Source organism: Syngnathoides biaculeatus, chromosome 13, assembly GCF_019802595.1.
Source record: "Syngnathoides biaculeatus isolate LvHL_M chromosome 13, ASM1980259v1, whole genome shotgun sequence".
In the NCBI taxonomy this organism is placed as follows: domain Eukaryota; kingdom Metazoa; phylum Chordata; class Actinopteri; order Syngnathiformes; family Syngnathidae; genus Syngnathoides; species Syngnathoides biaculeatus.
This window is the reverse complement of record NC_084652.1, coordinates 18,691,478-18,708,069: the sequence shown is the minus strand read 5'-3', so window position 1 is coordinate 18,708,069 and position 16,592 is coordinate 18,691,478. Positions and strand designations below refer to the sequence as shown.

Sequence of the window (16,592 nt, the reverse complement as noted above, 5' to 3'; positions counted from 1 at the left end):
AAACGGTCTTAATCATAGGGTTATTTCTGTGTTTCAGGGTGTACCAGGACCTGATGGACCTCGTGGCGAGATAGTAAATAACTTTAAATCTGATCTCTTTTATGCGGATATGCTATGCGTCGACACTTCATGGTTGGCAATCTCTTGTAGGGAACAATCGGAGAAAAGGGCGAACAAGGTTCCCGTGGAAACAGAGGATCAAGAGGAGAGCCAGTAAGTGATGATGATGAGTCAGAAATGAAGTGGAACTCTTCAAACGCATCATGAGGAGAGACAATCATTTTACTAGTCCCGCTTTGCACTCTTTACAATGTTTGTATTGAACTGAATGTGTTCTCAAAGGCCAGAATACGCAGCTGCATGTCATGAACAAAAAAAATAATAATTTCTCAGCCTCAACAGTTGGAGCTTTGGTGCTGTGCTCAGTCGCCAGGAAGTGGACTGACTCCAGTAACTCATCTCACTGACATACTTTAGTTCTGATCAGGTCTTCAACTGTAGCCGTTGAGTACCCAGACTTCATTGCTGTTTTATTATTGTCACTTTAATTACAGTTGAAAACAGATGTTTACATCTAAAAAGATAACTATGCAGTCTGACATTAAATTAGACTAAACCTTTCTTGTTTTAGGTCAGTTTCGTAAAAACCAGAGTAGTGAGAAAAGAATTTCTTTAGATAATTTTTCATTACTTTCTTTACAGTCAAACGTTTCCATACATTTAACAGGTATTGAGTACCAGTGCCATTGAACTCTATAACTTTGGTTAATATTTTTGACATCCTTCCAATAGTTGGCAGGAATTTTGGAGGATTTCCTCTGACAGAACTGATGAACCAAGTTTGAAACTCACCTTGCTCACGTGTCCATTTGCAGGTGTGCCCATAAATTTTTAATTGGATTGAGGGGCTTTGTTATGGCCAATTAGTTCAAAACATTAACTTTATCTTTAAGCCGCTTTGTCACCAGTCTGGTAGTTTGCTTCAAGCCACGTTCCATTTGGAAGACCCATTTGTGTCCAAGCTTCAACGTCCTGACTGATGTTTGAGATACTACTTCAGTATGGGCACATATTGTTTTTTTGCTCATCTATTTTGTGAAGTGCACTGGTTGCTACCATTGCAAAAGAACTCCACAACATGATGCTGCCGCCCCAGTATTGCAAAGTTGAGATGGTGTTCTCTGGCTTGCAAGCTTCCCTGTTTTTCCTCCAAACATAAGGAGGATTACTAAGGCCAAACAATTCAGTATTATATTCATCAGACCACTCAACATGTCTACCAAATTAAGGTCGTTGACCATGTAAAACTGAACTTTTTTTTTGTATACTACTTTTGGAGAAAGAGTAACTACCCAGGGATTAACCAATCTTGTGCAAATCCACGATTCTCTTCCTGATATCTTGATTTCTTTAACTTTCCCATAATATTACACAATTAAATGGTGTGTTTGAGGGATGCCTAGTTCAAATACATCCCCAGGTCTGTCTTTAATCAGAAGTAAGAAGAAGAAGAAAATACATCTGGTTTTGCACAGTAAGCTTACTGTATGTAAACTTTTGCCTTTGAGTAATGTCATGAAAAATTGTTGCAAAAAAAATCTCTCATTATTGTGCTATTTAGCAAACAAATATATTTGTAATAATTATAATTGGCCTAAAATAAGAAACGTTGTTTCTGTATTTATGTTATTCGGGGGGGGGGGGGGTATACGTGGTACCGTGTGTAAAATGTCAGGTTTCAATTTTTGTACTGAGGACCCAGGACCGACACGTGGGTACTGTATAGCTTTCGCATGTTCCAAAATGTTTTATTTCGGGTTGATCCTCACACATTTCCTCTTTACTTGTCACATAAAAAAGTCAAGGAAAAAAGCCCAACGGGTTTGTGGAGTTAATCCTTAGTCTTGTGAGATTTGCGATGGTTTGCGTGACATCAGCCATGACAGCAGTTCTTTTTTTGTGAGATGTATTTTTTATATTCCGACTTGTAGCCATATTTTCCACCAAAAATTGTGACTGAATTCCAAGATGCATGAACTCAGTGATGTTTCGTGTTGTGACTTCGATGTTTCACCGAAATGGAACAATTCAAGCAATCGGCTGCTTTTAAAATCTTGACTCAAGCGGCTTTATTGTCCATTGTGATGAGCCCTGTACGTTGCAATGTACATTTGTTCTTTTCCTTGCCAGGGGGAGCCAGGACCCCGTGGAGAGCAGGGACGCGAGGGCTCAGCTGGCCCCAACGGAGACCCTGTGAGACCTGCACACACTCAAACAGAATCATTACGTGCACGCAGGAGATACGGTGGCATGCTGTTTTTAACTTGTTGTTTCACCCAGCAACTCTATAAAACACCCACTTTTCACTTCAACAGCTTTTTATTTCAATTTTGAGAAAGATTCAGTCCGCATGTGCATTCAAGTTTCACACTCGGGGATAGGGTGAGGGGGGGGCACTCTGGGATGGGACATTTTAACAGTGTTGAACCTGGCTGTAGCCCCAGTGCTGCCCACTCATGCATGCGCTTTCTCCTCCCAGTTGGAGTGTTCAACTCCTCCCAGGAACGTCTACGCTCATTCTTTCCCTTCTGACTCAGTTCTTCTCTCCAGGTCCTGCAGCCAAAAGCCTTAGTATGGTTCTTAATACGGCTGCAGGCAGTGTATCAAAAATAATGCTCTACATGGTTTACTTGCGGTAGCGTCTGTGATGTCAGAGCTTTCAATGGATCTTTTGTGCTACTCTAATTTTCCTCATCGAAACTGAGGGGAGAGTAAAGAACTACTGTACAAAGTAGAGGAAACCGACACGCTGGGCGAGACTTTTATGCTGCTATTTGAAAGAGCTCCACGCACACAAACAAACTACTGTACATGAAATACTTTTTGCATTATGAAACAATAAAATGCTGATACTATTGAACTAACTCAAGTATACAGTACGGTGACAAGGTCACCATTTTACTTTTTTTTTTTTAAGTAACACTGAACATTTGCTAAATAAAATACAATCAGCAAACATGAAAGTAATGAAAAGTGGTAACTATTTAGTTTAAATGCCCTTTGTAATACACTTTTATTAGATACATACAGTAAAGACTTTGAGTAATGTAAGATTTGTACATGATTTAGAAAGAGACACACAACAAAATCAAAGAACAATTGGGCTCTCTAAAACCTGAATGGAATGGTTGCTGCCACCACTTAAGCATGGATCTTTACTACAGTTTGTTTACTATGAAAAAAAATGATGGCTATCCAAAAGTTAATTGAAGCAATAACACTATTCACATGTCTACTTTACTTAGTGGTTTGTATTTGGTCCTTACTGGCAAGTCCTTCTCGGCAAAATAAATAACTGCCCGTAGTAAGGCTTGGGTTTTCTATGCTTAAAAATAAAGTTGAGGTGAGATGAGTGTAATATCACAGCAATTATTTCCAACGTAGACCCAGTTCAAATGCTCATGTAGCAGCTGGGCCCAGCTGCTGTTGATACCAGTCCAAACGTAATAACTAAATGAGACTCCCTGAAAACTTGGTATTTGGTCACGGCACGACATGACCATCAATTACACTACTGTATTTGAATTACTTTTGGGAAACCTTTCAGCCACGTTAAGCTGATGATTCAGTGTTGCAATGCAGTGGTTACTTGGGAGAAAGCCAAAAGAGTAAAAAAAGGAGAGGTCACTCCTATTCTACACAAACACACAACTGATAACATTTAATCAGTAAACCTGTACAGGATTATGGCATTGAATCTTTTCCAGATAGTCATAAAAGATTCACTTGGATCTTTTTCTGTAGGGAAATTGATAGCAACTAACCAGTTTGCAGCAGGAAATCTAAGAAAGCATCATATACAGTGAAGAAAGTAAGTATTTGAACACCCTGCTATATTGCAAGTTCTCCAACTTAGAAATCATGGAGGGGTCGGAAATTGTCATCGTAGGTGCAGGTCCAATGTGAGAGAGATTATCAAAAAAGAAAAATCCAGAAATCACAATGCATGTTTTTTAAAGGATTTATTTGTGTGATACAGTTGTGAATAAGTATTTGAACACCTGAGAAAACCAATGTTGATATTTGGTACAATAGCCTTTGTTTGCAATTACGGAGGTCAAGCGTTTTCTGTCGTTGTTCACCAGGTTTGCACACACTGCAGGAGGGATTTTGGCCCACTCCTCCACACAGATCTTCTCTAGATCAAACAGGTTTCTGGGCTGTCGCTGAGAAACATGGACTTTCAGCTTCCTCCAAAGATTTTCTATTGGGTTTAGGTCTGGAGACTGGGTAGGCCACGCCAGAACCTTGATATGCTTTCCACTGAGCCACTCCTTCGTTTTCCTGGCTGTGTGCTTTGGTTCCTTGTTATGTGAAAGACCTAGCCATGACCCATCTTCAATGCCCTGACTGAGGGAAAGAGGTTGTTCCCAAAAATCTCACAATACATGGCCGCGGTCACCCTCTCCTTAATACAGTGCAGTCGTCCTGTCCCATGTGCAGAAAAACACCCCAAACTCATGATGGTACCACCCCCGTGCTTAACGGTATGGATGGTGTTCTTGGGATGGACCTCATCATTCGTCTTCCTCCAAACACGGATTATGAGCAAAATGTTCCACTTTGGTCTCATCTGATCATCCAAATCGTTATTGGCAAACTTAAGACTGGCCTTGACATGTGCTGGTTGAAGCAGGGGAACCTTCCGTTCCATGCATGATTTATGTGATCGCAGCTCTTTTTTGGTCATTGACTCAAGTCATGTCGTGTAGTCCTGGGCTGATTCCTCACCTTGTTAAGGATCATTGAGACCCCACGAGGTGATATTTTGCATGGGGCTCCACTCCGATTGAGAGTGACCGTCATGTTCAGCTTCTTCCATTTTCTAATGATTGCTCCAACAGTGGACCTTTTTTCACCAAGCTGCTTGGCAATTTCTCTGTAGCCCTTTCCAGCCGTGTGGAGTTGTATAATTTTGTCTCTGGTGTCTTTGGACAGCTCTTTGGTCCTGGCCATGTTATAAGTTTGAGTCTTACTGATTGTATGGGGTGGACAGGTGTCTTCATGCAGCTAACGACCTCACACAAGTGCATCTGATTCAGGATAATACATGGAGCACAGGTGGACTTTTAAAGGCTGATTAACGGGTCTTTGAGGCTCAGAATTCTCGTTGATAGACAGGTGTTCAGATACTTATTTGGAGCTGTATCACACAAATAAATCACTTGAAAAATCATACATTGTGAGTTCTGGATTTTTGTTTAGATTATCTCTCTCATAGTAGACATGCACCAACAATGAAAATTTCAGACCCCTCCATGATTTCTAAGTGGGAGAACTTGCAATATAGCAGGGTGTTCAAATACTCATTTTCTTTTCTGTGTACTTTGAAATAATTATCACAATGGTTTTATTATAATCAATGACTTAAAACAGAATCTGAGTTTGTTACAATTAGTGCTTTTAGTGACAGTGCTTGCATGCGCCTTTCCCAATAAAAGTGGCACACGCTTCCAAACAAGATTCTCTGAGAAGGAGTGTGCTTTTTATCCAAGACAAATATGATAACGGATACTATGTTCTACAGGGTGAGCCTGGAAGGGATGGTTCTCCTGGCTACAGAGGAGACGAAGGCCCCCCTGGACCAGAGGTCTGTATCACTGGACAAAAAGATACTTAGACAAACTTTAAGAACTGTTTACAACCTCCCAAAATGGCCGACACACAATTTTTTTTTTTACCCACAATGCACTTGCTCTGAAGTTGTGCAAGTGACCTATACGTTATTATTTTAGATAGCTAAAGTACCCTAGAATTTAGTATAAATTTTGCCTACACCACCTATTTGAGAACGGTAAAAAGTGTTGGCAAGAAAAATGGAGTAGAATCCAACTAGAAGCCATTGGTACAACAAAATGCATCATGTGACATGTGCGTGCACACTGATTGGCTGAAGTGGTATCAGCACAAAATGGCGCCACCCATTGGTCACGATCACTCTGGTTGTTAGCTAGTGAATCAGCACAAAAGCAAACAAACTACAAAGAAAAATGCTAAAACAATCTTAGCTAAGGGTTGATCATGACTTGGGTTTGTTCCTGCTTGGATGATGAGAGTGTCAGGTATGTTTAGCAGGAAATGTGTGCATTTCATTTCATTTATGGCTTGATGGAAAACAAAAGATTTGTGGGCCATGCTCACTATAAAGCGGAAGATGTAAGTGCAGGCATCTCACTGATGGACTTAAGTTTTTTAATGTCATTTGTTTTTGCATTTTCTTTGAAAGACTCGATACTGCCTAAGTAAGCAGACCTGCATCAGTGAACTAAATATACTAATAGAGAACACTAATGTTGAGAAATACAAAGTATTCTCGCAAGTTTGTGTTTTATTGGTAAGTTTTTCTACATCCAAAATGTGTGGTGTAAATCTACCCAATTAAAATAGCTGAAAATTGTTACCCTCGATTTATTGGGTAAATTTTATGTTGTTTTTTTTTCCAGTGTAGTACAATTACAAATTTGTAGCACATGCTTTATTTGTACAGTAATTGATTGAGGTATCCATTTATTGTAATGTCTTACTATTTTACTACAGTTAACGTAATTGTCAAATGTTCTCACATCCAAGAATGCTAACTAGATTTAGCATCATGAGCAGTTAGTCATTGTGATATTATATTCTAACCATACAGAACCATCATTAGAACATCAAAGTGTTTTCATAAGTGTCGGGTTTTGTTTTATGTTTCCCATTTTGTCAATCCTTGTTTCTCTCAGGGACCCAAAGGGCCAAGAGGAATCAAAGGGTCTGCTGGAGACAGAGGCCCGATGGGAGGCAGGGTGAGTGAGGAAGATAAAAAAAAAAAAAAAGAGGGGGGGTACAGATGTCTGCCATCTGTCACAGTTCCTGCCGCAACATTGGTATACGTGTGTGTGTGTGTGTGTGTGTTTACTGTATATGGGAATGGGTCTGTAAATATGTCTCGGTTGCCATCTTCAGGGTGTCGACGGTGCACCAGGAAACGGTACTGCAGGTTGTCCTGGCTTCCAGGTGGGTGTGTATTTATTGCGGATAAAAGAAGTTAGCACTTCACAGCTGAATATTTGCATATATTTGAATTTTTATCTCTTTATCTCAGGGTTATCCTGGCCCTCGTGGAGATGCTGGTGAACCTGTGAGTTTCAACATATTTACCTCAACTTTACAATTAGCAGTAACTTTAATATCTTTGTCAAAAAACATGAATTAGGCGCTTTACTTCCATTTTTGTAACCTCACTTTTAATACTGTTCTTTGGCCTTCAGGGTGGCAAGGGGACCCCTGGACCCAAAGGAGATGACGGAGAACCTGGTGAACCAGGCCCCGATGTGAGTCTACCTCGTCTCCATTTCGGATTTGCTCCTCATTGTTTTATTTTTCTCAAATGTTCTCTCAGAGAGCTTTAAGTCACGCGATCTGACTGATTTTATTATTTGAAGAGTTTGTTTTCAAAACGAGACGTAAGCATTTTTTTCAGATTTACGAAACTCGCGCCAAAATTATCCAGTTCCGAATGGATAATTTTGGCGCCAGTTTCGTAAATCTGAAAAAAATGCCTATGTCTCGTTTTGAAAACAAACTCTTCATTTGGATTTCCGATTTGCCACTTTTGGTTTTACAGAAGTCTTTTCATTCCTCGTCTTTAATATTCTTTGCTGCTTTATCCTGGAGCATATTTCAGCGTTTCTTTGTCCGTCCATCTTGTTTGCACACTCTCCTTCTGGATTGCAGATGGAAATAATTTCTAATGTAGATCTGAATACTTTGTGTGTGTGTGTGTGTGTGTGTGTGTGTGTGTGTGTGTGTGTGTGTGTTTGTGTGTGTGTGTGTGTGTGTGTGTTGTGTGTGTGTGTGTGTGTGTGTGTGTGTGTGTGTGTGTGTGTGTGTCATTGGAGAAGGGAACTTTGAGCTGATGCAGCTGTGTATATGTCGTCGTCAAGGATACCAGGAAATGAGTGTGGAGGATGAAGGGACTCCATTACTCTTTGTGTGTGCGTGCACGTGTACATGTATGTGTGTGTCTGTGTGTGCGTGCGTCCGTTTAGCATTGCAGCATTAACACATTAATCTCCTGCAGTTCAACTTGTTCGCGTTTACATTTAAATTACTGTATTTCCAAGGTTAGTGTGTTAAGACGTATACATTTCTGCACGTTGTAACTCTTCTCAGAGCTTTCAGGCATCTTGTCCTTGAGAGTTCACACAAAAACCGCACGATCTTGGAAGGCCTAGGATGTTCCTTCTGAGATCGGTTTAAGTACACATTCAGGTTTTGCATGTGTATAATAAACATAGCACAAGATCCGATCCATGGTCAGTCTTCATTTACTTTTAATTACATTATTTTACATCACTGGGTTTCATTATATGCCCAGACAAACAGGCTCTGCTAATGAAGTCTAAATATGCATAAAGAATGCAAAACATTTGGTTTAGCTTGTAAAAAGCTGGCTAGAACGAAATAGATTAATGACATTTGGGATTTATAAAACGTGTTATCTTCATACACGTTTCTCTTAGTATGAGGTGTAGGCTTGGTACTATGTAATTTAGCTCTGTTTGTTTGAAGTTTAGAAAACATAATTATACCCCTAAATAATTGACAGGAATCTGGAGCCTCGTTAGTTTATCTCAGCATAAATACAGGAAAGAATGAAGCAGTCTTTCTTTTCCCTGAAGATTTTAAATACAGTACAGTAATTCATCACTGCATGAAGGTTCATTTATTGTGGTTTATTGTGGCTCTTGTTCTTGGTGGGGGAAAAAAAAAAGAAGAAACCTTAGTGAGTATAAGTAAGTCATACAGTTGGTAATTTACCAAATTCCATGAGGGTGCAAGGGACATGACCTGAAAGTAGCGGTTTAAAAGACAAACCACAGTCAGCATTTTCTGAAATAAATTCACAAATACCAACCATGGCCTAATGAACCAACGGTGCAAATGGCTAACCTGGGAAATCGCACATTCACTCCGTCTCTGCATTGGTTTTTGTTTATGGCACTTCAGCAGGGGATGGCCAGTAGGCATGTGCTTGTGCTTTGTGACTAGATAGTGATCTCAAGTGGACAAATATAATATCCCTTTCTGGGCAGAGGTTGCAAATTTTAAGAGTATCATTTTCTGAAGGTATCGGATTTTTCTCTCTGCAAAATTTTATTTGGTCCAGAGGGGGTTAACTGCCTCTAAAGTGCATTTAAAAAAAAAAACTGCAATTGGTTTGCATATATGAAACCTTTAAAAGTATACAGTAAATAAAATAATTAGCTGTTACTTTGCAGATTTTCTCCACAATAAATCAGAGTTGACAGTATTACCAATTTATCAACATTTAATCATTGAAAACAATGTACCAGAATCTCTGGTTAAAACGCTGTTGTTAAAAAAGATGAAGATTTAGCAGCCTTCCAAGTGTAAATTTATGTTAAAGACAGGACACTACAATACGTGGCTTACATATTGATGAACTTCCAATTACTGACTTTAGCAAATTTTCTTTCATCTGTTTATTATTCATTTGTCCTTTGTGTCTCAAGCAAAAATACATAATACATTATTATATACAGTATTTTAATCCACTCTCAATCATAGCCAAGATATTTATGATTTTTTTTCTTGTCAAATATTTCACTGTGAATCAGTCATTTGTTTGTTGCTCCGATTCGCTGCTGTAGCCTGTATATACGTAGGGAAGACATCAGCCAGGCATCCTTTAAAGGAGACAGAGTAGTCAGGCGACCAGACACTTGCTGTTGCTTCAAAGTAGCTCACGATCTTCACCCATTTCGCTTCCAAATCATGGGCAGAGAAACATGGAATAGATATATTATGCTATTTCCTCCCCAAACTTACGCAACAGTGGTCTGTACGTTCAGAGCGGCTCACTCACAGTCACATTGACTTTGTAATTTCACACTTGATGGGTGGTCAGTCACTTGCGACACTTCAATATGTGCACACGAGCAATTAAAACAACAATTTTCCAGAATATGTACCTTGAAATTAAATTGCAACAATGACACATTCTACAGGCTAGCAAGAGTGCATCCATTTGAAAAAACTGAAATATTTAACACTGTCCAGGCCAGAGGGGACATGAACGAGTAGACAGAGGTGTGTCAGGATTTACTGAGAATTTTCCATCCCTCTACTTTTTACTCAAGAGTCAATGCAAAAAAATACTGTACAATCAAGTCCAAAAGTATGAATGAAAAATTACATAAGCTTTAAGAGTGTGAATTTAAATTAAAACAATCAAGATGATTTTCAGGGGCTCAAATGTGATGAGACTAAGCGATGTTTATAGTGCTTGAATATCACCAAATTCTGAGGTTTCTTTGCCAGGGCTTCACTGCAATCGATTTTGTAAACCTTCAGATGACCTTAATTTGTGTTTTCAGTAAATTGAAACCATTGTCTGTTGCTTGCTTTAATCGCGCCATGTGTAATGAGTTCATTCCAAGTCTGAATCAAAGTTTGTTACATTTAGTGTTTTTACTACCGCTGCTTGCGACATGTAGTGTCTTGAATAAGTCTTGTGTAGCATTTGAGGAGTTTGGTATATCAGAATTTCCAAAGTTTATAAAACAGTGGTGAGGCCAGCCATGATGTACGGATTAGAGACGGTGGCACTGAAAAGACGACAGGACGCAGAGCGAGAGGTGGCAGAAATGAAGATGTTGAAGTTCTGGTTGGATAAGATTAGAAATGAGCTCATTGGAGGTCAAAGCGGGTGCCAGCTGGCACCACCCCAGCACCTACGGAACATGGGCGAGTCCACCATCACACCATCAATGCTCTCCGGGATGTCAATCCAGTGGTTTACCCCCACCCACCCATATCAGGAAGGAGAAAAGAAAGTCTCGCCCCTTTAGAAAAAAACACAAGTACATAAATGAATAAGAAAAAAATAAAACAAATGAAATATGGAAGAATAATAATAGAACACCCATAAACTCAACAATGAAGAAAAGTCAAAAAGTTACTTTTACTCTTACAAAATAGTCATTATTGTCAGATCACACAATATTCAGGCAAAGGAATCAAGAATCTAGAGTTACCATATTTTTTCTTGTTCCGCTGATAATTTTATTCTATGATGAGATTTAGGCAATGGTTGATGTTTATACAGTAGTTTATTTTTCTCCAGTTTTGTAGAACTGTTTTCTTAGCGGCGGCTACCACAAAACGCCATGATTGTGAATATGAGGGAGTCCGGTTGCACTTAAGTCGCCAAATATCCACTCTCTTTGGAAAGGGGAATACTGCAATTCAAAATATAAGAGAGTTTTTGCATAATTGAAGTCCAAAAGCATTGAATTGGTGTGCATTCCGAGATAGCCTGTGTATTGGTGGCTGGGGTATATTTGATCCAATGTGTGCAGATATATATTAGTTGAAAAGAAGCCCATTTTATGAACCGTATAGTGTATCAGGTAAAGTGCATTCTATAGAGCACTTGTCTAAATTGTAAATGAGTGTTTTCAGTCATTATAAACGTAGTGTTACATATTTGTGTCCAGTAATTACGGTTATCGGATATAGGTCTTCTTCCCATTTTGTGATTGGTAAGCACGTTGATTTAGAGCAGGAAATAAATTTATAAACGTTTGAGAGGGTTTTTTTTCCCGTTTGCGGAAGAAGCTTCACTGTTTGCTTAAATTTTGTCAGTTCAAGGGTGCGCTGGAGTTTTGTTATTCTTTTTTTACTGCTTTTAATTGATTAGATTGAAGAAGGATTCCTGCTGTTATTTGAAATTCTTGGAACAGTTCAATTATGTGTCCTGAAAATATTATCATCAAATAGTTGTTCTAGGTGATCAATTCCATGCTGTTCCCGGGTGATTAAAATAAAGTATATTGTTCATTTCGTAATCTGAATTGTGCCAGATTGGTGAGAGTATAAAGGGAGCTAATTGAGATCCTGTAGTTGGTAGATTTTCCACCAAGCCATGAAATGGGTTGTGAATATTTGCTTCTTGAAACAGATATGGTGTTATAGATTTGTAGAAATATTTTTTTTAGTTTGAAGATGTTGCAGTCTGTTGTCAATCTGCTCCAATTCCAACCAAGAGTGATGGTCCTCATTGTGGTGCATCGATTCGATGAGGTATTGTAATTAGTTGGCTAAAAAAAAATGTCTTTCATGTTGGAAGCATTGTGGCTTCAAGTTAGTCCTAGAGTGGATAAACTAATGATATTTTTCCTGTTTTTGAATAAAAACCTATGTCAGAATTTAATGTTTGAAACCATTTAAATGTGGTCTTAATTGAATAATTGAGGATGATTTATTTGAAGTAAGGTTTTTATTTTCATTGTGGCTATTCTTCCCAGTAATGAAATAGAGAGTTATTCAATTGTCTTAATTCAGATGACTTTTTTTTCCCCCACAAAGTGGTCTGTAATTTAAATGGGTTATCGCTGCGAGTTTTGGTGAGACGTTAATACCAAAATATTTAGTTTCCTGTGGGAATGGGATAATCTAGGATTTGATCTTCAGGATTTGCTATTGTTGGAAGCATGGTTATTTTGCCCAGTTGATCAGATTTTTGTGAGAATGTTTGAATGAGATTGAAGACTGCCGAAGAGATTACTTTGGTTCCTGTAAATAAAGAAGAATACCATTAGCATACAGAATGATTTTGTGTTCTGTCACTGGTGAGTTTGAATAGAGTATTAGCTTTTTGGCATACACTACCAGGAGGTTCGATGATTTTGCCAATAGCATTGGTGAGAGTGGACATCCTTGTCTGGTTCCTCTTTGTAAAGTAAAACTTTGTGATGTGATCCTATTTGTGTTCACTGTTGCTTTCTGCGAGTTGTGTAATGTTGCTATCCAATGTATAAACGCCATATTTTCCACACCAAAAGGCACACACGTTATCGTTTATCTCCCTGACTGTTCTGAAAAATAGAGGCACTAGTGTTGGCCAGAAATGTCTAATGAATTCAACAGACATGACATCCGGGCCAGGCGCTCATCCGGGTTGCATATTTTTAAAGCATTATGTAATTCTGTAATGGTTAAAGGGGCATCAATAGTGTGTTTAATTTCTCTATTTAACTGAGGAATGTTTAGCTCTTCCATAATAAAAGTTTGAATTTCTTTTTGGTCTGGGTTGTTTGAAGATGCGTATAAGTTGAGAAAATAATGGCAGCGAATGACGGGAAAGATTCCAGCAGTGTCACAGTCACCCACCGTCAGAGCTGCCGGGCTGCCCATGCCTACAAAATTATCAACACCAGTCTAGCCCTCCTCCGGTGCAAAATCACACCTCCTTCCGGGCTGAATTTAATACCCTTCACGAAAATGGGGCCTCAGCGTTTACAACAAGGTGCGAGAACAGAAAAGTCTGTGGTGACTTTGAGAGAATAACATCTGAAAAAAGCTCTAGTGTCCTAGAATCAGGTTATGTGAACAAATCAAACCAAGGTCACCTTGTATTAGAATACTGTAATGGGAAGAGTAAAGTACTGCTAAAAAATAGAACAGCTAATGATTAAAAGGATACTACCACAGCATGACAAACATGAATGAGGTAGTGTTGTGGCATGGACGTGTACGGCTGCTAACAGACTGGGCTCAGGCATGTTTATAAATTAGATGACTCATCGAAGTATTGGTTATACAACAATTATACAAACGGTGCCATTGTCCAAATAAGTCTGGACCTAACTACATGCAAGTTCACTGATGTAAGAAGCAACAGTAATAGTACCATCAGTCTTTCTCTCGCCCGACGCGATGCCTTAAAATAAGCAAGGAGTCACGTTGATTGTCGAACTTTGGATGCGGTATGCCATTTTCTATACATCGGAGTGACCAGGTTGGATAGGATTAGAAATGAGCTCATTAGAGGGACAGCCAAAGCTGGATGTTTTGGAGACAAGATTCGAGAGAGCAGACTTCGATGGTTTGGACATGTTCAGAGGCGAGAGAGTGAGTATATTGGTAGAAGGATGCTGAGGATGGAGCTCCCAGGCAAAAGAGCGAGAGGAAGACCAAAGAGAAGGTTTATGGATGTGGTGAGGGAAGACATGAGGGCAGTTGGGGTTAGAGAGGAAGATGCAGGAGATAGGCTAAGATGGCAAAAGATGACACGCTGTGGCGACCCCTAACGGGACAAGCCGAAAGGAAAAGAAGAAGATGGTTCTAGTGGGATACGGGCTGCAGGCCGCAACTACATTTGCTTTATCACCTTTGACCTTTCCTGTGATGTAGTAATGTTTTTAAATCATTTGAATTGATAAAAAATAGGTATTTGCTTGGTAGACTGGTTTTACCATGTTCAATAAATTAAATGGGAAGAATTCCAAATTCCATCCATCAATTTTTCTGTGTGCAGCACTTGGAGGAAAATGTTTGGACACCCCTGGTATATGAAGTTGAAGTCATAGGTTACAGAGTATTAACTTTTGTTGAAAATGTTCAGGATGAGCGACTGATTTGTTTTAAAAGAATACAACTTGTGTTTGTAAAATTTTCTAATATTTAGTTTCTGAGAATAGTTGAAATAGCCCTGCGATTGGCTGGCTACCGATCCAGGGTGTACCCTACCTCCTGCGTGAAGTCAGCTGGGATGGACTCTAGCACACCTGAGGATAAGGGGTAGAGAAGATGGATAATAAAAATGGATTTATAGTATTTTGTGAAACAGCAGGTGTCAGCGTGTACAACTAGTTAGAATGTCTGCCTCACAGTTCTGGGGGCCGGGGTTCAAATCCCAGCCCCGCCTGTGTGGCATTTGCATGTTCTCCCTGTGCCTGCGTGGGTTTTCTCCGAGCACTCAGGTGTCCTCCCCAATCCCAAAAACATGCATTCAGTGGGGACTCTAAATTACCCGTACTGAGATATGTTTGATATTTTTGGTGCATTATTAAGTTACAGCCTTCAACATGATGTAGTGCAGTTTCACGCCACTGTGATCTACACCCATAAAACTAAACATCCATCCATCCATCCATGTTCTGTATACTGTAATGTTTATCCTGCTCAGGGTCACGGGGAGCTGGAGTCTTTCTTGAATTGGATGACATTAGATCTTCCAGGTGTACAAAAAGAAATGTCCCGTCAGTGCAAGCATCTTAGAAGTCAGGTGGTTTGCATTATCCTTTGTCTCCTTCCTGTGCAAGCTAAAGATGTCTGGGAGTCGTCGATGTAGATTTAGAGTAACTACAGTGCTGGTTTTCCAATTTTTTTTCAACATAACGAGAAGCAGAGCTGATATAGTGTGATGATTTGTAACTCCAGCATACCAGACTGCCCCTTCGCCAAAACTGTGTCTCTTTTCTGTCTGACGTGTTGGTCTGCAAATGAGTATTTATGATCCGAATGAATGTGGGGTTGCACCACATGTGGTGATGCCTGTGTAGTTTTGCCATACATCGCTCCAATCGTCGAACTGCCGCCATTGTGCATTGGTGCAAATTTTGAAACTGTTTTCGAATGCCTTTTTAATTATAGAATCTAGCCGTTTTAATGGAATCATCAGATGCTGTGTGTATTAGCCGTCAATATTCCCCAAATCCCTTTCGAAATTTGCAGTTTAATCTGTGAAATCGTAATTTTCTTCAACAAATATAAGCGTTAACAAGTTGCTCAGACTGTCTTTCTCTGCAGCTGCACTGCTATGGCAGATGATTGGTCCAAAACAACAACATCTGACCTCGAGGATTTAGGGGCTTTAAGGAAACAAATGATATTCAGATATGATACCATCTGTCAGAAAAATGTGGTTTATGTCTGTTACAAGTGATCACAGGTCTAATATGGCAATACTAAATGGCAAGTATTTTCAGCGTTCCGTGAGTAATGCCTGGGCCTATGAAACTACCTTTATTCTTTGTAATACTCAAAAATGAAAGTCTTTACTTTTTGTTCCAATCATCCGTCAATCTATTTTCTATAGCCATCCATCCATTCATCCATTTTCTTTGCCGCTTATCCTCAACAGGGTCGCGATTGTGCTGAAGCCTATCCCAGCTATCATTGGGCGAGAGACACGATACAACCTGTACTGGTCGCCAGCTAATTGCCCAGAGTGACCCTTGTGCGGACAAGCAGTATGGAAAATGCATAGATGGATAAAGATAATAATGCATTGCAGTTATATAGCCTTTTTCTCAACGCTCAAAATTATTTTACAATTTCATGCATTTATTGATATATATAGATATATATAAATATGATTTTAATGTATTACAACCTCATAACATTTCCTCTTTTGGAAGACCGTCAGCAGATAAAGATGTGACATCTGCATCGAACCCTTCTATAAACGTGTGCTAACTCGTACAACATCCCTCTTGTCAGTAAAATCAGAATACGGTCCATTACACCAGAACACTCGTTTGTTTACAATGGTTAACAAAGAAAACCTTTGTAGATGTAAATAATACTTAGAAATCTATTTTTATACCTCTGAAGGGTGATATAATGTAAAATGTTTCCTCTTTTTTAGAACAATCAACCAGGACCTGCAGGACCAAAAGGGGCCAAAGGTCACAGAGGACCTGAGGGAAGATCAGTAAGTATGCCATAGTCCGAATTTTTGT

At 39.4% G+C, this 16,592-nt stretch overlaps 1 protein-coding gene across 1 annotated transcript in view; it reads left to right on the top strand.

Moving 5' to 3' along the window:
• Positions 1 to 16,592, top strand: part of col6a1 (collagen, type VI, alpha 1) — a 32,937-nt gene that overhangs the window by 8,800 nt on the left and 7,545 nt on the right. Inside the window, exons 18-26 of the mRNA XM_061839723.1 lie at positions 38 to 73; positions 151 to 213; positions 2,191 to 2,253; positions 5,588 to 5,650; positions 6,780 to 6,842; positions 7,003 to 7,053; positions 7,142 to 7,177; positions 7,308 to 7,370; positions 16,499 to 16,564. Of these exons, the coding sequence (XP_061695707.1) occupies positions 38 to 73; positions 151 to 213; positions 2,191 to 2,253; positions 5,588 to 5,650; positions 6,780 to 6,842; positions 7,003 to 7,053; positions 7,142 to 7,177; positions 7,308 to 7,370; positions 16,499 to 16,564 (504 nt within the window). The remainder of the gene's footprint in view (positions 1 to 37; positions 74 to 150; positions 214 to 2,190; positions 2,254 to 5,587; positions 5,651 to 6,779; positions 6,843 to 7,002; positions 7,054 to 7,141; positions 7,178 to 7,307; positions 7,371 to 16,498; positions 16,565 to 16,592) is intronic.